Genomic DNA, 23,417 nt, shown 5'->3' on the forward strand with positions numbered 1-23,417 from the left:
CTTAAGAAGCAATCACAAGCTATCTTTCAATTTTGGGGAATGATGTGATAAAATCTATAAATAATAATACCAATATTTAGTGAACTGTATTTAATTATCACAATCCGGCTGTCATCAATATATTAGCCACAACATTGCATTTATATTAAACAGATTATATATATTAGCTTGCCACGGTTCTTGCTCAAACACATTTGTTTTACTACACACAAGACCTGCTCCCTTACTTAGCTACAAACCTTAACGCTGGCAGAGATCACTCAAATGAAATGAAGTGACAAGTCACATTCATAAAACTCAGAATATGTTTATGACCATATTTCAAAATCAGAGTTTTAATAAAATAATTTAAAAGACACAGCGACCCCTGAGTTTTGACATTTCTTCTCAGGGTAGTTCCGTAGGAAATGGAAATTATGACTTGTAAAAGCGATGATATATATCCTACTTACAAAATACAACATATAATCGAAAGACCAATTTCAAAGTCGAGTGAATTATCGACACGAATGGTTACTTTTATAAATTTGTCGAATTTCTATTGTTTGTTAATATAAATTCACATCAACGATCAAAAGTTCACTTACTGCCCATATCATTTTGCATTATAGCAATACTTAACTTTTTTTATCACTCCAGATATTCCGCGTATGTATTCATTAAATGACATGAATTGATTACAATCACACAAGCACATTATAATTATTGCATTTATACCTTTTTAATAAATCTAATAATTTATATTATTATATACTGGTATAGTGGTCTTATTGAAGGCAATTTACTGTGTATATGTAAGGCATTTCTGAGGAAAAAATATTTATTAATTCAGTACATTCTAACTAAATACCATTAAATATAAAATTTTATAGAACCGGAGTAAGTCCTTAACAATGTTGGTTTGAAATTTGTAAGAATCTACATCAATATGTTAAATTAATTAAAATTACATGAAATTACTATCTTCCAAAAGTAAAACCATTTTTATCGCTACAAAATGCCTTTTAAACATAATACCGATGTTACTGTATACATTTAAGCAAGAATGAAAACTCTTATCGATATTCAAAGATTATTGCTGGTACAGTGGTACATCACTTTATTATTTCATCGGTAAGCAATGAGTACAGAAAATGCAATATTTTCTATAATGGCGATAATACAATAAACAAGATCACATGGCTTATTGTTATTGCATAATACCCATATAGTAGCCCGACATTAATTAATAACACGACACATCAACAGCTTATATATTAAATTATACAATAAAATGCTATCCTGCAACCATAATCACTAAGATTACAACATCTAAGTGCATAACTGGCAACACTTAATATTAATGACGCAATATTGCGAAGTGTTGCCATTGCGAAGAACGTACTTGAAGTATTTAATTAATAAATAAAACATGTCAACAATTATTATAATTACTAACAACGAACAGAAAATATGTTTGACTTGTGACATTTATACGTACTTACAACAACTAAATAAATAAAAACAAAATGTTGTTCATTGCTTTGGGGATATTTTTGGAACACCTTTTCAAGGCACTAAATTGAACTCCGTTTTGTATAAGGTATACCTTGTCATTTTTTTGCTGCTTAAAGTCGTGTACACATAATTGTGTATAACACTTTATTTTCAGTAAAGAGCAGCTGGTTAAAGATAATCTAAGTTGCATGTCAAACGTTAATACTAAAATTTCTACTTCTTATGCACAAGCAAGGTATATTATACTCATTTACAATTATAGTTTATATTTGCGCAAGATAATTACCTTAAAGAAGGTAAGTACAAAGATTAATTACATTCTTGTAGAAATGGGGAAGTTCAAACTTTTTTTTTGTAAAAATAAATAACTAAAAGTGAACTAGAGATCATATTATTATTGTTTCATTTTTATTATTGTGATGAGAGTTTAAATAAAAAATAAATTTCCTTAAAGGAATGTGTAAAACTTATATGTTATAATTGTCAACGTGAAACGAAAAAATAATTTTCTATAATAAATACCTGTAACGAAAAGATTACCTAACTAAACCCTGCCTATTTATATCTGAATTTATTTAATTAGATACTTTATATATTAATATATTATGCGAAACTCACTATGTAGTGGTTGGAGTATGCTCCTTGTGATTGCAGATTACTTTGCCATGGCTGTCTCTGGAAAAGGGAAACAAGGTTTAAGTTGAAATAGTCAGAATTGGAATGTAGTCCTTTCAGACAATAAGCAACTTTCAGGGTTTTAATGAGATAAAATTTGCTGTGTGAAAAGTGAAGTGAAAGTTGTAAAGGGTTCCCGCAGCCCTGGTACTCTAAAGTCAAAGCACGGTACGTGTGTAGTTTTTAGTCGGTGAAACACTAAATCCCCTTCCGCTTCAGCCTATCGTCTGATTTGGTGATTTCCCAAACAGAAACAAAAACTTGTGAATTGTCGACGGTAGTCACAACACCCTACAATGAAGATGGGGATGGGTATTTATAGTTTTTTCCAGGTAGGTTTCAAATATTCACAGGGTTTCGATCGTCAAAATCGGTTTTTTGGTTCGGTCGTTGGACATTTGTTTACACCGCATACATCGCTTAAGCCAACTTGCTGCGTGCGCGCGTACTTTAGCGCGTCCTTATTCTGCAGATTTTTTTTTGGCAGAGAATGATACCATAAAAGAAATTTCGCCACTCACTAGAGTCTGTACTGTACATACCTGTGTGCGCGAGCAGCGCGGCGAGCTCCTTGACCTGGTCGCGCTGCGCGTACATGTAGGAGTGCGCCTCCCACAGCATGGTGACCAGCACGTCGTCGCCGCGCTCGTCCATGGGCACGTCGCGAGACATCTGCGGCGCGAACCGGTAGTACGGCACGCCCAGCCCCGCGCACCACGCCCGCGCGCGCTCCACCACGCGCCCGTCCGACTGCGTGGCCTGCACGCACACACACACATACACATCTGCCTCGCGAACCGGTAGTACGGCACGCCCAGCCCCGCGCACCACGCCCGCGCGCGCTCCACCACGCGCCCGTCCGACTGCGTGGCCTGCACGCACACACACACATACACATCTGCCTCGCGAACCGGTAGTACGGCACGCCCAGCCCCGCGCACCACGCCCGCGCGCGCTCCACCACGCGCCCGTCCGACTGCGTGGCCTGCACGCACACACACACATACACATCTGCCTCGCGAACCGGTAGTACGGCACGCCCAGCCCCGCGCACCACGCCCGCGCGCGCTCCACCACGCGCCCGTCCGACTGCGTGGCCTGCACGCACACACACACATACACATCTGCCTCGCGAACCGGTAGTACGGCACGCCCAGCCCCGCGCACCACGCCCGCGCGCGCTCCACCACGCGCCCGTCCGACTGCGTGGCCTGCACGCACACACACACATACACATCTGCCTCGCGAACCGGTAGTACGGCACGCCCAGCCCCGCGCACCACGCCCGCGCGCGCTCCACCACGCGCCCGTCCGACTGCGTGGCCTGCACGCACACACACACATACACATCTGCCTCGCGAACCGGTAGTACGGCACGCCCAGCCCCGCGCACCACGCCCGCGCGCGCTCCACCACGCGCCCGTCCGACTGCGTGGCCTGCACGCACACACACACATACACATCTGCCTCGCGAACCGGTAGTACGGCACGCCCAGCCCCGCGCACCACGCCCGCGCGCGCTCCACCACGCGCCCGTCCGACTGCGTGGCCTGCACGCACACACACACATACACATCTGCCTCGCGAACCGGTAGTACGGCACGCCCAGCCCCGCGCACCACGCCCGCGCGCGCTCCACCACGCGCCCGTCCGACTGCGTGGCCTGCACGCACACACACACATACACATCTGCCTCGCGAACCGGTAGTACGGCACGCCCAGCCCCGCGCACCACGCCCGCGCGCGCTCCACCACGCGCCCGTCCGACTGCGTGGCCTGCACGCACACACACACATACACATCTGCCTCGCGAACCGGTAGTACGGCACGCCCAGCCCCGCGCACCACGCCCGCGCGCGCTCCACCACGCGCCCGTCCGACTGCGTGGCCTGCACGCACACACACACATACACATCTGCCTCGCGAACCGGTAGTACGGCACGCCCAGCCCCGCGCACCACGCCCGCGCGCGCTCCACCACGCGCCCGTCCGACTGCGTGGCCTGCACGCACACACACACATACACATCTGCCTCGCGAACCGGTAGTACGGCACGCCCAGCCCCGCGCACCACGCCCGCGCGCGCTCCACCACGCGCCCGTCCGACTGCGTGGCCTGCACGCACACACACACATACACATCTGCCTCGCGAACCGGTAGTACGGCACGCCCAGCCCCGCGCACCACGCCCGCGCGCGCTCCACCACGCGCCCGTCCGACTGCGTGGCCTGCACGCACACACACACATACACATCTGCCTCGCGAACCGGTAGTACGGCACGCCCAGCCCCGCGCACCACGCCCGCGCGCGCTCCACCACGCGCCCGTCCGACTGCGTGGCCTGCACGCACACACACACATACACATCTGCCTCGCGAACCGGTAGTACGGCACGCCCAGCCCCGCGCACCACGCCCGCGCGCGCTCCACCACGCGCCCGTCCGACTGCGTGGCCTGCACGCACACACACACATACACATCTGCCTCGCGAACCGGTAGTACGGCACGCCCAGCCCCGCGCACCACGCCCGCGCGCGCTCCACCACGCGCCCGTCCGACTGCGTGGCCTGCACGCACACACACACATACACATCTGCCTCGCGAACCGGTAGTACGGCACGCCCAGCCCCGAGCACCACGCCCGCGCGCGCTCCACCACGCGCCCGTCCGACTGCGTGGCCTGCACGCACACACACACATACACATCTGCCTCGCGAACCGGTAGTACGGCACGCCCAGCCCCGCGCACCACGCCCGCGCGCGCTCCACCACGCGCCCGTCCGACTGCGTGGCCTGCACGCACACACACACATACACATCTGCCTCGCGAACCGGTAGTACGGCACGCCCAGCCCCGCGCACCACGCCCGCGCGCGCTCCACCACGCGCCCGTCCGACTGCGTGGCCTGCACGCACACACACACATACACATCTGCCTCGCGAACCGGTAGTACGGCACGCCCAGCCCCGCGCACCACGCCCGCGCGCGCTCCACCACGCGCCCGTCCGACTGCGTGGCCTGCACGCACACACACACATACACATCTGCCTCGCGAACCGGTAGTACGGCACGCCCAGCCCCGCGCACCACGCCCGCGCGCGCTCCACCACGCGCCCGTCCGACTGCGTGGCCTGCACGCACACACACACATACACATCTGCCTCGCGAACCGGTAGTACGGCACGCCCAGCCCCGCGCACCACGCCCGCGCGCGCTCCACCACGCGCCCGTCCGACTGCGTGGCCTGCACGCACACACACACATACACATCTGCCTCGCGAACCGGTAGTACGGCACGCCCAGACCGCACATATACAGACTTCCACAGTTCGACTTGTAAACCTGTCAGCTGCAACTCTAGTTGGCTCCATGAGTAGAAGATTTTTGAATGCATCTCACACGCGTGTAAATTTTCATAAGTTTAAAGACACTCAAGAATGCGCATACGCACACATACGCATGGACAAACGTGCACACATCATAAGCGAGCATAGACACACCAACGCATTCATTTACGCACGAGTGCTCGCATTCAGACTCATCAGTACATAAATCAAACACCGTTCTTTAAATTACCTGGTCGACAAGAAGACCTCCGATAGCGGACAGTCCCCAAGCGAGTCTAGCTGTGTCCCACAGACTCTCCGGTTTGAAGACGTCTATGTCATTCAATTTTGTGACAGGTATGAGACCTAAAAAGGAAATTAACCTTAGAAATGTATAGATAAAGTTAAAAACATAGCCGCAGAGCTGCATCGGTTACAGGTGCCCGACGAGCAAAAATACTAACGAAATATTGCTGGGTTGCCACATAATATAAATATTTAAGTTCTTACCTGTGCCACAGGATACAACAACTTTAAGGTTGGTTTTCTTTGCTTCTTCGTGTTGTCCAGTGGCTCGTAATGCAAGGTTCAACTCTGTGAGTTCTGTCAATACGTCCAGTGTAGGGTTATTACCCATGAGACCACCGTCTAAGTATCTGTAGAGGTAAAGGTTGAAATTATTCGTACAGCCAAAGAGTACGTTTAAATGAGACTTTTGCGATGTATACACGTGAAGAGAATATAAGGGTCCTCCAATTCTTGACCACTTGGTAGTCATTCCAAGATACTGGCTTGCTTCTAGGCCAGTCACTTCTTTTCAGTCATTTTGCTTTTTCACACGTTATATTGATACGTTTTCTCAGTGGCGTGCACAGAGATTTTAGTCAGGGTAGGCAAAAAGAAACGGCCAAGTGCGATTCTGATTCACGACTCTCACAGTTGGTACAAAATGTAAAAAAAGGTTACCCATCAAATTCACGACCGTAACAAATGATGCTTAACCTCGATTTCTCGGTGATCTATGAAACTGTTTACTCTCTAAATAACTATCAACGTTCATGCCTACAGCCGAAAGACAGACGGACAGAAGGCCAGCCGGATTTAAAATGTTGTGCGGTAAACTTTGTAGTTACATACCTAGTGTACCTAGCCAATGTATTTGAATATTAAACTTTTACAGCTATCTTTTCGTCACATCATTTATCATTGAATCGCAGGTAGTCAATAACGTTTACATTTCTTTAAACTTTTTTCTATTGACAACATACCTATCGTAATATTGTAACCACGTACGTAAACACGAAAATAACCTTTCCGTTGAACAAAGTAGGTACCAAGCGGGAAACCAATAAATCGTGTTAAAAGGTACTAAATAGATATATTTCTGTATTTTTTTGTAAATAAGTTTAGATAAGTGAAATAATCTAAGTATAGTTTAAAATAAATGGATAGGGAAACAGAACAAGCGATTTGTCTGTATCTACGAGCAACTCGTTAGATTTAAATCATTATGTTTTCTACGTATTGTTTTGAACGATTGACTCACCTTTCTTAATTTATGAGATGTCTTGCGTAGAATTATATTGTTTTATATTAAATTTACGATTAACTGTACCTTTCGTTTGTATCAAATTCAAAAAAGGCGTACTGCGGCCTTTCGCGATCACTTGTTTTTTGTCACCGAAAGATAGTTTTAAAAACGCACCAATTTGAAAAAATACCCATATATTTTACTTAATATTACCCATTTACCCCAAAAAAGTTGAAAAAGAAAAACCCGAATAATCGCAAGGTTTACTTGTTCATTTGATAAAAGTAAAGTATTTAGAATAAAACAAAGAAACTTTATTATTTTGGTTAAAATCAATGAATAAAAAATCTGACGTCGTTGAAAAATGACAAAGAATATTTTTTAAATGAATAACAATGAAACACATTGGAGAAAAACTATAGTCGTAATTTTTAAATGCTAAAAATATAATGTAAAAATTCCATACTCCTTCTTAATTACCCACCTTAGAGGGTAAATCTTTTCAGTTGGGTGGTAACACTGATTTACGACAAAATTTCGCGGTTGTAATAAAAAGTCACTGCCTACAGTTGTGTTAGTGTGCGTAGTGTTGACGTAGTGTGTACAAATGATTACATCAACACACACAACAGTGTTTTTGTATGACTACGAGACTTTCACACGCACACATAAACACTCCACTGAATCAGTTAGACATTTAGTTTAAGTGTCTATACGCTTGGTGGCGCTAGCGCAGCGTTGTTAAGAATGCAAAAATGTTCGTAGTAGTGTACTAGTATAAATGACAGATGGCGTTGTTTTAAGTTTTAAACACTTCACTTATTTAATTGTTCTATAATTAGATTAATATATGTTATGTAAAAATAATTATTAATATTTTAAATAAAATATTATTGTGAATGTCTGTCTTAGATTCTCAGGGTAGGCAGTGTCTTTTTGTCTTTATGGACTGCACGCCACTGCGTTTTCTGCTTCACTTAAACTATCCTTATAGCAAAATAGTTTTAATTTGACCATCGAAACAAAAAGAAGAACGAGTTTAATATTAAAGCATATTTTTTGTTTGCATAACTCCTACCCCGTTCATGCTTTCCATACCTGCCCGAGGCCCGGAAGTAGGAGGGCGCCGCGCCGGTGGCCCGCGCGGCCTGCCACACCAGCTGCTCGGCGGGCGGCGGCGGCGACGACAGCGACACCACTGACGCCTGGTCGCCCGCCTCCGCGCGGGGACCTGCGCACAGAGACACGTGAGAGGCAGGCCAGGGTGGGGAAGTAGGGAAGAGTTAGGGGAGGTGGGTAGGGCGGGAAATGTTCGCCCATAGTATGTGGAGACCGTAAAGGCGTAGAAGTAGTCTTAAAAACATGTGATATTAATTGATTGTGGATTGTGGGTTGTACGAAGTAAAATTATATGAAATAGTAAAATAACATACTGCGCAGTGAGCAGCCATAAATAAAAAGTAAGTATATTTTAGTCCGATTATATTTATAACGCAATGATAAAGTAACTTAGATCTTCAAAAAAACAACAAAACCAGATAAAATAAATATATATAGAAATCGTGCTTGCCCATGTGGGAATGCTAGAAGAAAATCATAAGAAAATAAACAAACAGAAAATTATTCATTAAAATCACTTACACTGTGTCCCATTGTGTTCATCAAGTATTTCTTGAGCAGATTTATAGTTCCTGAATAAATGCAGGTCAACCGGCTTTCTGTCCGCTAACACAGCTAAAATCATTAGCTTTGGGTGTTCTATATCTGCCATAACCGTTTCAGTACCTAGCAACCAAAGGAAAAATAATTTATTTTTGTACTATTCATTAAGAGGTGAAAAGTTCGTTAGGACAAAAAAAGTTGAAAGCTTAAGATTCCTGTCTCAAATAATGACAAGAACATGGCATAGTCTACATTGTTATTTAGAACACAAATATTTTAAAACAAAAATGTTCACAATTCGACTGTTTGATAGTTACTTTTTAATTCAGTAACAAATAATACTTTTCCTACTGCAATTCACATGTTCACAAAAAATTCAATAAACACTACTTAGTTTGATCTACTCACCCAAACATTCCTTTAGAATAGTTTCCAGGGCCTCTGATGGATAAGGCCGCATACCAACAAACGCGAACTCCTTCATTCTGAAATACAGTCTCTGGCACTCCCTCAGAGACTTCCCACTTGCCAGAGCCAGTGCCAGGATCCCGCCAGTGCTGGTGCCAGCTATCCAGTCGAAGCAATGGACTATAGGCCTGCCTACTGCCTCTTCTAGATTGATCAACACTTGGACTAATACTAAACCTCGGATACCACCGCCGTCTAAGCATAGTAAGCTGAAAAGAATATAGAAAAATATAATATACATTTAATACAGTCAATTTGTATTACTTGAAAGTTTCTTTTTTAAAGGAACTATAATAAAAATGATTTTTCATTAAAAGACGTGACGGTTTGTCAAACGCATTTATCGGGATTGCCCGACTAGTTTCGGACCCCAAAGATGGATGAAGTCTTCATCGAGTAGACGCGACGGGGTTGCGAGTCAAACTCTTAGCATCATTTATATTTGAAAATTGTTATATCAAATACAGTACTACCAAACTACGTAACTAGTTTAAATTCGAAGAAAATTTTAGTTTTGAGGATTTGATCTTGATCGTACGTTATTTGTTTAGACTCTAGAAATAGACAAACAGTACATCAGGCTTCAGTTTACAAATATACAAAAAAGTTTACTAATAACGTCGTTCTCGTGCTGTGAATTTTCAACGCGTGTGCGTTCAATATACACCACTCATAACTTATAAACAATCAATATTTTGCAAAAATCGTTTGCCGACTAATTTTCAAGTATCAAGCAGACACAACATTAGCTCATTGAATAAATTTCGACCAAAGCTCTCTCACTCACAATTGAGCGTCTTAGTCTCTCAGGATCTCGTTCGAAGCGAATATGATAAGACTGGTTTCAATTAGTGTTGTTGAGCGTTTGTAAGTACATCGGTCACCGGTGACCGACACACTTTGGCATCGGTCACCAATGACCGATCCCCGTTTCAAGCATGTAGTATATCATGAAATGTTAACTGTATGTAGTAGTACCCACCGTCCCTGCTTGTGGTCCGTGTCGAGGCAGGCGGCGCGGTCCATGGCGGCGACGGCCAGCATGTGGTTGACGAGGTCCCGCGTGCAGGCGCGGGCCACGGCCGCGGGCGGGACGCCGTTGTAGTCGCCGCGGGCCGAACAACTGGCGCCACAACCACTCACTTCTGCTGGACATCTATAAAGCACGTATAGGATAAATACATTTAGATTAGCGAGTCAATTAATTAAGAGCTTATGAAAATAGAAAAGAAAGGTGTCGATGTCATTATACATGGTGACGACGACTAGAAATATAGATATACTTAACTAGTCTTTAATTTTCAAAGTAAGTGATGTTTAACTTGTAAGTATCTGAGCTCTTGAAATCAATTCTTAGCGGGTTAAATAGCCCACATCTCTACTAAACAAGCAATTTTTCGCACTGTTTCCTCCAGTATAAAGCATCTGTGTATCAACTAAATTAGTCCAAATATATTGAGTGTTACCTTTTAGCACCGACAGCATGCAAAATATACAATATCCTATCATAGCTGCTATTTGACATCTCCGTACGTAGAACATGTCTGGGCGTGTTCCCCATATTGTTCTTAGCTTCCAGATCAGCGCCGAAAACAATCAAAGCTTGAACGATGGAGAGGTTCGTTTGTTTGACGGCCAAATGTAACGGAGTATTGCCTTCGTTGTCGCCAATGGAATGTTCTGCACCCCTGGATAATAAGGCTATAGCACATTCCAACCGACCACGCAAAACCATTATATGTAGAGCTGTCCTTCCATCGAAATTAAGGGCGTTAATATCACAGTTCTTGTCGACTAAAGCTTCAATAACTTCGCGAGATATAGCCCAGTGTATAGGCGTCCCTCCATGTTTCATATCTTGCTGGTACAGTTTCGGTTGGTTATCCTGCAATAGGTCGCCGACAATGCCTAAAAATGCAGAAGTGAATGAGGTTAATTGACCTGTAATAAAAATATGCTATTCAAGTGAAACCATCATTGTCACAGGATCATTAACATTTAGCCCCTCAATAATTGTATAGTTTAGTCAGACTAAAACATATCCCATGCATGAATCGTAGCCATTTCAATAATTTTAACGTAAACAACAGAACAGGCATGAAATTTTAAAAACTTTCTTAACTACTCCTAGAATATTTTTCATCAGGCTGTATTTCTATACAACAAGCGCAATATAAATCAATCAAATCAATTTCATCTTCATTCAATTCAGTTAAGCATGCAATACACGCACAAATATTAGTTAACATAAAATTAAGTAGATGCACTTACAAACCCACCTCATGACAATGCAAAAAAAGTTTTCAGCAGCTTATCCCTTTAAAAAAAATAGGTCAACAATGGTCGACAAACAAAAAATGGTAGTCATTGATATAAAACCACTTTTACGGATTTTATCGCCCGTCTAGTAGTTAATCCGTAGTTAGTCTCGTTTAGCCTACCCGTGACCATGATACCTGCAAAGGGGTCAAAACGTCGGGAACTAAAATCTAAAATTAAACCGCGACAAAATCCGTAAGTGTTTTTATTTCAATAAAATTTCAATTTCTAACATTCGCGTAAACCTAAGAAACCACAAAAAAATGTTAGTAATACATCTAGATAGGCATAAACAGGACAAAAAACTAAGAAATACCTGCATGCATAGGCCCCCGGTCGTCAGTAGTATGGTACGGTACCTTGGTGCGCGCTGGTGGTCCGCTTGGCGGCGGACAGGTTGACGTCGGCGCCCGCCAGCATGAGCGCGCGCACGCAGTCCGGCGCGTCCGCCAGGCACGCCGTGTGCAGCGGCGTGTAGCCCTGCTTGTTGTACACGTTCAGCGAGGACGGGCTCTTTGTAGCGAGGGCCTGCAAGGAAATCACTAAGTTTTGTAGGGAAATAATTAAAAAAATATAGATTAAAAAAATATAAATACCCACAACATCAAATTTTGTCATTTTTTATATTTGCTAAATTGCATTGTCATCGGGTTTGAAGCTACACTGAAAATTTTAGCCTGCTAGCTTATTGGGAAAATCCTCAAAACTCAGTTGCAAAAATCCAACCGGAACGACAAACAAACAAGAAAGTGAATTTATAAAAACGTGGGAAAAAATACTTTACAGCAATTTGACAATAGGTTTACAGTAGAATATCAGAAAAGGTTATAAAACAGTTGTAAAACAGTGTTGCAACTGACACCTAAACTAAGATAACATAACATCTTGTAATATAGGTATCAGCGCCCACCCTCGAGTTCGATGGAAACAAGCTGAGAAATCGCAATAATTTAATAGAAAACAATTTTAGAAGAATGTAAGTCTTTATTCCAAAGCCATTCCTTCCAATTACGCTATTAAACTAATTCGACATGTCATTGTGGAACATTTGTTAAATATGTTTGTTTATGTTATTGAATATGTTTTAGCTTAGTATTATCCCACGCTTAAAATGACGTATACGGATGAGAGACTCAAATCCACGCCTTTTTGATCCAAGGTTAACCTAACCGCTATAACTCTGAACAGATTAACAACATGCAAATGAACTACAAAACGCAAAGTCATTCTTAGAAGTGCAAACAAGAGTCAGCGAAAATCCCAAACGACTTCCAAACATAGTTTACAAATATTAACATGTAAATATGTGAACATTATATTTAAGTAAAGAGATTCTTCCTACATCGATATTTATCGTGCATTAATACTTTTCGAAGGCCAAATGATAACGCTTAGAAGATAGTTAATAAGTTCAAATGACCTACTTAATCATTACTGGCTTATCTGTTAAACTTTTCTCTGTTTAAATAAACAGATTTAGAAATAATCCGGTACTTAGTTAACCTGTATTTATTGTATAGTAGCTATACCGACGACGTCGTTGAAGATGTGACATTAGGTAGTACTTTTTGGATTTATTTATTTTTCGACGCGGTACTCTAAATAGGCTTATTTTTTTATTTATGAACCGATTGAAATGAAACAAGCACTCCATGTTAAGTGAAGCCTTGTTAGTTAATTCTCAAACGAACAGACAAAAATACTTTTTGGCTTCGGTAAAGTTTGTAGAGAACGCAACAAACGTTGTCTTTAAGGTTTTCAATGTAAAGATTTCACTTTTCTACGATTTTATTATATTAACATCCAATTTTATATACTCTGTTGTGACATAATAATAAACAATCGATACAATAAAGATCATGTTCAATATTTTCTTAAATCACGGCTGACTAAGGGCATGACGATTCATATTACAGAACAAACGAAGTGCAACGAAGCATATGTTGAAAAAATATTGATATCGCTTCATATAGTTTGACGGCAAGCAGAATTGAATGAATTGGTTAAGCTGTTTGGGTGTTACGATATCACCGGTATCAATGGGGATAGGGGAAAGCTTTCATATTTGAAACTGTGGCTACTGTAGTTGTGTAGTATTTATTTATCTTTGAACAGTCAAACAACATACTTCCAAATAGTACATTTCTAAAATGAATCAAATATTTTTTATCTCTCTACCTAAGGAACGTGAAACGTACGGAAGTGGGGGCTGAAAACGTCACTAGTCAGTAAAAGAATTCTAATAAGTGACGTCACACGCGATTTCAACTTACTCTATCATATTCACTTTTTGTTTACGCGATAAAATACATATCTGATTTTATGGAAATCTATAGAACGGACTTATTACTTTTGTTTATTCAAATATCAAATTTAGCCTCGATACTGACCACGAGACTCACACATACATGAAACACACAAGTACTTATGGTAGTACTTATCTCTCACTAAAAATTTGAAACAATATACGTGTCATTGTAATTACAAAAAAATCAATAAACTCACATTAATAATTTCTTTATTACTGGCGGCCGCGTAGTGGTACACGGTGTTGCCTTCAAGGTCGATCGTGTCTAAGGAGCAGTTCAAAGAGACTAAACTTTGAACCAAGCGCACATGACATGACTTCACAGCCACCTGAAAAGAAAAGACAATAAATTAATTACAAAATTTTAATTTATTTATTCTTTGAAACGACTCCCGCAGTAAGGAATTTAATCCTTATGTCGCAGCGGGTTTTGCAAACACACAAATCAAATGCACAAAGACTCAGAACAAGCATTCGTGGATCACACAAAGGCTTGTCCTACGCGGGGATCGACCCCGCGACACGTCACGCACAGTGGGTTTGCTGTGGTGACTTCAACCAATCGGCTGTCCATGCAGTCAAAATAAACCATGCCTATGTCCATATATTCACGTCACAACACTGTAAAAGTCAATGTTTGTGTGCGTGTGTGTATGTTAATGTGTGTTACTTCTTCGCATTCAAACGTTGGGATGGAATAGATGACACACTTTGTGAACCGTAGGATATTCTCAAAGACTTACAAAACCACAGTTAAATTTAATAGGAACAAGGTTTCCTATAATTACCGTTGTAATGACTAATTAGTAAATACCCAAGTTCCACTTTACCTACAAACATTTGCTCTAATTCCCATAGAATTTCATTGAACTTCAGACTCACAGAAATAAAGCCTGAAACGTTTGTCTTTTACGTTCAAATGAGTGTGACTTTTCTTCTCAAGTCAATAAAATTCAAAATTTTCAATTTAATAAAGTCGCTGCGCTTTCAGTGTGAATTTCCCCTTATTCCAGTTCAAATACTCAATGGATAGAAATGTAAACAAAAAAGATTACGCACAAAACTTTTTTATGTAGGTATTTACGCAGATAAAATTATAGATTTTACAGCGGAAATATTTGTTTGATTAGGAATCATTCGATTTGTAATCATAAACAGCCGAGCTCTAAATGTAGTTCAACGTAAACATATAGCTAACTGTATTGTATTACTGAAAGAAGAATACTGTTATAGGGAGCTTCAGTGAAAACGATTAAGGTGAAAAGCGAATAAAAACAATTACCTACATCAATACACCTGATAATCTGATAGTGACTACACTTCGCCCGCGTGGTGGTGTGTTGTTGCGATAAAAATAATGATGGATTTGGCTACTAGAGAATTATGATCGATTTTATTGTGACTAATTGTGAGATAGTGTCACAATTCTATTTAGGAGCCAAATCCGACAGAAAACCGAAAAATTATTAAATGATGTAACGGTTTACTCACGCGTATTTATCGGGGTAGCTCGACTAGTTTCGGACCCAACCGGACGCAACCGGCGATCCCGCCGCGCCTGCTCATGATTAAGGACTCCGATAAATACGCGTGAGTAAACCGTTACATCATTTAATAATGAATCATTCTCACGACAGTTACTATCAAAAAAAAAACCGAGAAAGTCTAAGCAATCCTGATGACTTAATATTTTAAATTACTCGAATGTTTTCTTCTATCATAACCGGTTATGTTACATTAGCCAAATATTCTAATCACGTAAATGATTTATAATCTATACTAATATATAAAGCTGAAGAGTTTGTTTGTTTGAAGGCGCTAATCTCAGGAACTACTGGTTCAAATTGAAAAATTCTTTTTGTATTGAATAGACCATTCATCGAGGAAGGTTTAAGGCTTATATATCATCACGCTGCGACTAATAGGAGCGAATATATAATGGAAAATGTGGAAAAAACGGAGCAGGTATAAATTATAACTTATATCTTCTAACCACGCGGACGAAGTCGCGGGCAACAGCTAGTTAAAGTATATTTATGACATAGTATGAGGTCTCCTAAGAATTACCTATTATAACTAAACATACTAGTAACTACAACGCAAGATCTATTTGACCTAATTAGTCACCATACAAAACCCACGGTCGGTGTTTCGACATTTTCTTGGACTTTGACCGCAACCTAAGGTCTAAACATTGAGGTCACCTTATTATTATTATCAATCCGAAAATATGATTATAGTAAGGAAAACATTCTTTCTAATCATGATATTAAAGAAATGATGTAACTGTTAAATAAAATCGGGCATATCATAGTGACTTGCAAAATAAAAAATATATCCTTATTTCATCATTCTACTAGAGGTAATGTATTGGCGGCTTAACTCCTAAAAAATATTGTTATGGAATTTTCTAAAATGAAAGCTTGAAGTCAAAACAATGTTCTACTTCTACATATTATTATCGCAGTAATTAACTTTTATGAAGGACGACCAAAGGGTGTGTACGATGAAACTAAATTACAGGTCAGCCAAGCATAGATCACTGGTTTGTGGAAATTTTTGTTCCAAGAAATCGTAGGTACCTATGCAACCCACAAACATATATATTCGAGTGCTTCCATTGTATATTCCCAAGTTAGGTTTTTTTTTCTGCTCTCATTCGACAACAGAATATTCTATAAGCATGTTTTATTCTCACCTCTAGATTCCAAAGCATACGCCTCCGTAATCATCTTTAATTTTTATGACTCTAGGGGTAACCGGCAATCTTTGCATGCAAACCAGACTGCATTATCATACTATCATGGGCGCAATCGATGCCGATTTCCCAGGGAATTCATTCCAGTTAATGTTAATTTCGCTTTTTTGTCAAACTGTATTCGTACGACGCGACGTGACTTGTAGTCATTCATATTATAATAGAATAAATAATGTGATAAGTTGGCTAACGTTAACTTACCATCAGTGGTGTGGCTCCAGTCTGCGAATCAATATCGTCAATATGTTTCTGAACTTCGGGAGAGTTGAACAGTTCATTCAGGCCAAAATGAGCTGCTAAATGTGCGATGGTCCATGACTGATGCTCCAATAATGTGTTGCATAGCTTTTGGAGTATCGCCACTGTGCACTGAAAAGGTTTTAAAAAAAATTTTTTGTTATTTAACCAAACCTCTATCAAAACACGTGACTCAAAAAATGGTACTAGCGAAAATGCTACCACCATCTCTTAATGTAATATTCACTGGAAGAGAACACTTGAAAAGAAATTCTGCTATTTCCAATTGCCGATGAATTATTGGCACTATTCGTATTATTCTATTAGCCCGGGTGTGAAAGCATGACAGCGTTATACACGGCGTAGAGCAGCACCTCTCTTGCACGCCCAATAGTATTACATGGAAATGTGGCAAAACCCCTTGAAACTAGTTTTGCCAAACTCCACTCCTCAAGCTCTATTTCTACAGCAATAATGTTGAAAGAAATAAAAAGTGTCACAAGACTATTTACATTCATTTTCATATGACTAGATAGACATGATAAGAACATAAGCTGTGCCCACAAACAACACTGTATATACAAGTAAGTACATATCTATAGCCTCTGAATTCCAGCATGTCTAAATTTCTATACTACATTATACAGTATAGTGTGAAATGGAGGTACAGTCTATACTTCCAGCTGTTTCTATGTCCAAGACATGCAACATGGTGATCCCTATTGAGAAAACCATATTCATATTTGTACTGCCACTGGACATTTCTTTATTTGTGATTCATATTAGTCATACATATATAACAATCAGAATATTTATAGATCATTAAATTCTCAGTCAGTAACTATGTTTCAACTAGTATGACTGATAAGTATAGACCATTAGTTGCATGCTTTAATTGGTTGTCTATGACTAATCACCTATGTCTATACACAGAGAATTATATTATATCATCATCCAATGAAGTTCTGATATTACTTTGGCTCAGATTTATTTCTAGTATAGTAATTTAAAAAAGCGACAAAATATAATGTCTATGTAGACAGGAAACCAATTTTTTTTTAGAAAATCAACCCGCACCATTTTTGGTTGAGGTTTAAATTACATTATTTTGTATGTTTGAGTAGAAAAATAGCAATTTTTGAAGACTGGACAATTTGTTCTGTTGTAAAGAAAGTAATATAATTGGCTATAATTTTCTGTTTAACTTTTAATATTTTTTTGGTGAATTTTGAGTGTATTTCAATATACAAACACAAGGTCATTACATAATATACTAGTAGCTGCTAACTAGAAACTATAGTGAAATGAAATACTTAAATGCAAATTTACTGTGAAAAGAATTTTACCATTAATTGAATTCTAACGTTGAGTACAATTTAGGACAACAATTGAATTCTAATTAACAAAAAACCTTACCTCTTTTGTTATTTGAATGAAAGTTGGTATTCTTTCTTTGAAGACAATGAATTTTTCCTCAGCATCTTCAATGGATTTTGCTCGATATAAACTGAAAAGTTACATTATGTTATAACTAGCACTATAACTAATCTACTTATTTCACAACCTGAAGATAAAATTGTTTTTAATCTAAACTATCTCATGTTATTGGCTATTATGTCATTTTTCAAAACAAATTCTTTAAACCTGAAGTTGGTATCTGATGTAATAAGTAAAATTATATTTAATAATCTTTTTATAAGAATATGGTAAGTTTGAGGAATTTTAAATCTGGTATAAATACCACAAACAATTATTTACTGATAAATATTCTCAAAATGCCTTGATTTTTTTTAATTTCTCTCATTGTTTCACATGTAACAATAGGACGGCGTCACATTAACATGACGTGAAATAATAATCTTTAGAGAATCCACCCATTATTCATGCCAAAATGATCATCTTTTATAATTGGCAGATAGAAAAACACAATGACTCACATATAAAATTACATACCTGTACATCTGATGTAAACTCTCAGTAAAAGGTTTATGAAGCACTATCTCATAATATTTGTCTTTAGAATTTTTACTATCAGGCGGGTTTTTTGGTCCGTATAATAAAATTGAGTCTTCTCGGTAATGTATTGGCCTTGAGATGTAGTTGTCTGATCGCACCTCTAATACCTTAGTTGGCGCCTCTTCGGTCCCCAAGAGACCACGAAAAACTACAAAAAAAATATAATTGTAACAGCGATTATACTATGATTTTCACGTACAAACGTTGAAACATATCGCGTAAATTACATAAAGAACTTCAGAAAACAAGCTTACTTGAATTTAGCATTGTTAAATAAAGTCTCCTATATTCTAGTTTTGATAGTCCGAATCAATTCTATAATTCCAATTTTAATTCTTTCTTTCGCTTACACAACACATAGCTCGCGTTATTGGTATTTGATTTAATACTGGCTGAAGTCAACAAACCCCACCAATGTGTGACAAATGACTGACACTGACAGAAAATATTTTGCTCTTTCTGGCTATCGACAATAGTAGAGAGGAGCTGTCCATAATGTTTGTAATTATTATTTTGTTACAAAATCATGTATACTTCCTTATCTGAGCAAAATCAAGTCGTTAAATCATTTTTTTTAAATATATTGGACTTACCCATTTTACGTAATTGATACATAATCATTAATAAGCTACTGATGTTTTCCGTTCCTTGAGATTTCTGAAGGAACTGGCAATAATTCAATTTGATTTCATTATAATACAGGATCATTTTTATTTTTATTTTATTTTATTGGATCATTGCCTAAGTAAAGCAGAAATATGTTAATTGCTCAACTTTTAGGCATATTGATAATTTTTCTGCTTGATATCGTCGCTCGATAATCATAATTATCATCCAAGCTACTTTTTCTTTAGTTTTTATAATTGACAATGGTGTTCATGTTCATAAAAAAGTGAATAGGTACACGTAACGGTTATTATAACTAACATGGAAATGCACATAACATTTTAAATACTAGAAGTTTATCAACAATAAAAGTACTCATGGGATATAAAGCATATATTTTTGGTACAAGTTTAAAAGCATAAAGATTCAGGTGACTAGACATAAATAAGTACATAGAAAACAAAACCATCGATATTATGAACAAATAATAATTTTAAGCATCTACAGTGATTTATTGTCCAACTGATTGGTCTACACTTTTCTTTTAATTTTTGTTTGCAGTATCATATTTAAAACATAACATGTTGTTGGTTTTATACATAAAAACCACATACTGAGGAGACACTGAAATAATATAGACCATCATATCCAGTGACGTCATAGTAAACTAGATTTTCTACACCATTTTGATAATCACTGAGTTATAGGTACACAAACTACTATAAATAATACTATTTCAGTATCGATTTGGAATGTAAAAATACTCAATATAATACTAATCTTTGGTCATAAAATCAAATTCAAATTTCTATAAATCTAAAACTATTAACTAACAACAGGAATAACATAACACAAAAAATAATACAACTTATATACTAACATGATATATAGATACCAAACAAGAATATTCGATTATAAAGTTTGTCTTTACACTAATAAGGGGTCTACCGCCATCTTGGAATAATATTATTGACTTTGTGGAAGTGTGACAGCGCACTTCACGGCGTATAGCGTCGTCTCTTTCACACAACTGCAATAATATTACTTTAAGTGGATATAGCCTCAGATCATTGTGTATCATAGATATTATATAGTCATGTATAGAGCACAGTACAATAATATAAAATGTACATGATTATAAAGTGTAAGCAAATGAGCATATTTATGTAATACATCATTACACTAGTAGGTAGAGGTTAATTCTAAAACGAAAGTTGTCTTCAAAATATGTAGTCACAAAATTTTTCTATAACATTTATACTAATACACACATAATATACTTATCACTGCATTCAGTTCAAGAAGTTTGGAAATATTAACAGCTAATATTATAAACCTGTCTGTAGATAGCTTTTATTACTCCAGTTAGAATAAGGTTGTAAGTGATTTTTATTAGTATGTGAGTTAGATTTTTTTTTTCGAAGTAATATATTCAGGCTGACATGTCCCACAACAATACATTAAACTATCAACAGACAAGCTTTTGTAATGACGTTGGTGTGTTTCCATGGAATGAAGTCAGTGACTATGATTTGCCATAGTGTCAATATTCAACAATGATCTAAATAAGTACAGTTATGAGATATAAGCTCTTGTTATCTTAGGCTGCATGGCTATGGCTGGAGTTGGAGCCAGGGAGGTTGTCCGGGTTGGCAAGAGGGTCTAGCTCAGCAAAGAGTTTGAACCATGCAGCTTTATCCTCTTTCTTTGGAATGACTGAACTGGGACTTGGTTTGGCAGCAGGCTTGGGTGGAGATTTTGGTGCTTGATTGTTGTTGGTTGTTACTGGAGCCATCAGACCTTGCAGCAAGCTTGAAGAGTTCTAAAAAACATATTGACACTGTTTAAATTACTCAGGCTTTGTAGTAAGCTGAATTAAGTTAAAGCAAAGTGTAATCATAATCATATTTATAACTAATGTATTCCATAGGAGTTTTACTTAGATGTTCATTATTTCTGTTGAAAAATTCATGAAAGTTGGTTATAACTCATGAACCATACCAATGAACACTCTTATCAGTTTCATTTGAAATTGGAACCACTTCACCAATAGTAGGTATCTTATCTGTTCACAACTTCAATATTATTAAATATTATTGATTGACCATTGCCCTGTTCCCCCAATTTTAGGATAGATTGAGGACATTATTGACTGTTTCATTCCTATATAAATCCGTTATCTAAAACACCTAACACAGTTACAAATTGGAACGTACCTCTAGTAACTGTGATGGCAGGAAAGTTTCAAAATCATTTTGCATTTCTCCACAATCCATCCGCAGCCCAGCCAGTTCTGACATAGTGCCAGTATTCCCGCTGTTAGAAGCCTCCCCTTCAAGACAACTTGTGTCAATGAGGTTAACAGATGTGTTTGGTTTCGTTTCTTTTGAATTGGACGGTTGTTCATTTTCGTTGTCAGTTTTGGGGTTTTCTGATGTAGGTTTAGGTTCTGTACTTTTTTCTGGATTATCATCCTTAAATTCATCCTATCAAAATAGACATGCAATTATATTTTCAATCATTTGAATCATTCAGAATACTAAATACAGTTTTCTTTTTAATCAATTACGTAATATGCAGGATAAACGATTTTACTATATAGACAATGAGACATTTTATTCACAGGCACATCTAAACATATTTTGTTTAGTAAAACTAATGTGAATATGTGTCATTAGTTTATTCATACAATGCAATGACAGAATATTCTCAAAACATTGCAAACAATGTATTTCTTCATACCTATTTTTAATTATAAGTTTATTATTTTCTTTGTCTTTATCATTCATCTGTAATAAAACTGTGTTGTTAAGTAAGCAGTACTTAGTGAAGTTACCTGAAAGAACAGCATCTGATCTTTATCTTGAGGAACAACTTCTTTAGCATCACCTTCCCCCAAAGACTGTGACAATTCCTTCAGTATACAGAATTCATACTGCGGAGCAGCATTCATGGTGTCCGCAGTAGCTAGTAAGGTTTGAGCTACTTTAGTGGCAAATGTTACAAAGGAAGATTGGTAGTTTGATAAGACATGGGAGAACATGTTGCATCTAGCCGCAGCTAGTAGGTCAATCTGAAATTAATAAGTTTAATTTTTAGAACAAATTTAATAAGTATTGTAGCTCTAAAATTTCACTTATAATAAAATTTCACTTGTAATTAAAACTGCAATGATTACGTGATTAGTTTATGGTAAAAAAAAACTTATTACAACAATAAATAATGTATACCTTTTGCAATACATCTAATGTTAATTTGTCAAATAGCTTTTTGCTCTCGCGTACTTGACGTTGCGCCTTTCGGAAGTTGTCAAGGCCGCGACCCGTATCAGGATCTAGTTGTGCGCTCGTTGATTTCATCCAGCTTAGTGCAGCACGGTATTCAATTCGGGATTTTTCCATTGCAGCTACCGTCGCCCGCATATCACTCACAGCGCGGCCTCTAAAAGTCTCCACTTCGTGATAAAGCCTCAACAAAGGGCCCCTCACCGATACGCGCTGCTGCCCAGAATATGAAATAGCTTTACCTGCCGATACCATGTGTTTACCAGACGCATCCGCATTCTTTCCAGCATCTCGCAGGAATTTCCCTAACGAGTTCTCTTCTTGAGCCAAAATACACAATCTTTCCTGATATTGGTCCAATACTCGCTGTAATTGTAAGCAGCTGTCTGATATTGATCGAAATAATTCGAGTTTAGCATCGAGTTCGGCGTCAGACGCAACAATACACTCATCTTCCTTGGTTCCCAACTTTTTTAGCACAGTCTTTTTAGTTACCCAGTATTGATGTTGCATCATCTTACCAGAGTAAATGAACTATTTTGCACTGCGAGCTATCAGTTAATTATTAAAAAATCTGAAAATTAAATAATCAGCGAAACGGCTTGACACTCATGACATTATTTAGTTGACATTTTACTTTGACAATAGATTAACCTATAATGTTACCATAACTGTGAACAACGGTCTCATCCTCTTAAAATAGCTTTATATCTTCTTTTCGATAAGGCT

General features: G+C 39.0%; 2 protein-coding genes across 4 annotated transcripts; both read right to left on the reverse strand.

Annotated features, from left to right (window-relative positions):
* Positions 1–67: 67 nt before the first annotated feature.
* LOC113507792 (85/88 kDa calcium-independent phospholipase A2) lies at positions 68–19,247 on the reverse strand. Of its 3 annotated transcripts, none has more exons than XM_026890715.1 (15): positions 19,053–19,247; positions 18,736–18,946; positions 18,199–18,289; positions 16,747–16,914; positions 13,985–14,116; positions 11,839–12,007; positions 10,627–11,068; positions 10,143–10,316; positions 9,101–9,369; positions 8,672–8,815; positions 8,129–8,261; positions 6,010–6,155; positions 5,750–5,865; positions 2,715–5,417; positions 68–2,172 (listed from the first exon to the last, which is right to left on the reverse strand). In XM_026890715.1, the coding sequence occupies exons 1-15, from the start codon at positions 19,063–19,065 to the stop codon at positions 2,101–2,103; spliced, it is 4,983 nt and encodes a 1,660-aa protein (XP_026746516.1). In that variant the 5' UTR covers positions 19,066–19,247; the 3' UTR covers positions 68–2,100. The 3 variants fall into 3 exon arrangements, with proteins under 3 accessions (XP_026746516.1, XP_026746515.1, XP_026746517.1); XM_026890714.1 differs by having other exon boundaries at positions 10,627–11,101; XM_026890716.1 differs by having other exon boundaries at positions 2,715–2,931; positions 19,053–19,237.
* Positions 19,248–19,782: 535 nt separating this feature from the next.
* On the reverse strand, positions 19,783–23,339 carry LOC113507795 (islet cell autoantigen 1). The gene is made up of 4 exons (XM_026890721.1): positions 22,635–23,339; positions 22,241–22,477; positions 21,621–21,890; positions 19,783–21,226 (listed from the first exon to the last, which is right to left on the reverse strand). The coding sequence occupies exons 1-4, from the start codon at positions 23,202–23,204 to the stop codon at positions 21,005–21,007; spliced, it is 1,299 nt and encodes a 432-aa protein (XP_026746522.1). The 5' UTR covers positions 23,205–23,339; the 3' UTR covers positions 19,783–21,004.
* Positions 23,340–23,417: the final 78 nt, after the last annotated feature.

Source organism: Trichoplusia ni, unplaced genomic scaffold, assembly GCF_003590095.1.
Source record: "Trichoplusia ni isolate ovarian cell line Hi5 unplaced genomic scaffold, tn1 tig00003150, whole genome shotgun sequence".
Classification (NCBI taxonomy): Eukaryota; Metazoa; Arthropoda; class Insecta; order Lepidoptera; family Noctuidae; genus Trichoplusia; species Trichoplusia ni.

Coding starts and splice junctions, on each gene's coding strand:
- LOC113507792 (XM_026890714.1), bottom strand. Junction 16,915..18,198: donor TCATTCAAATAACAAAAGAG/GTAAGGTTTTTT, acceptor AAACCTTTTCAG/TGCACAGTGGCGATACTCCA. Junction 5,866..6,009: donor TGTTGTATCCTGTGGCACAG/GTAAGAACTTAA, acceptor TTTCCTTTTTAG/GTCTCATACCTGTCACAAAA.
- LOC113507795 (XM_026890721.1), bottom strand. CDS start 23,204: ATGATGCAACATCAATACTGGGTAACTAAAAAGACTGTGCTAAAAAAG. Junction 21,891..22,240: donor ATCAGATGCTGTTCTTTCAG/GTAACTTCACTA, acceptor CTATTTTGATAG/GATGAATTTAAGGATGATAA. Junction 21,227..21,620: donor TGCCATCACAGTTACTAGAG/GTACGTTCCAAT, acceptor TATGTTTTTTAG/AACTCTTCAAGCTTGCTGCA.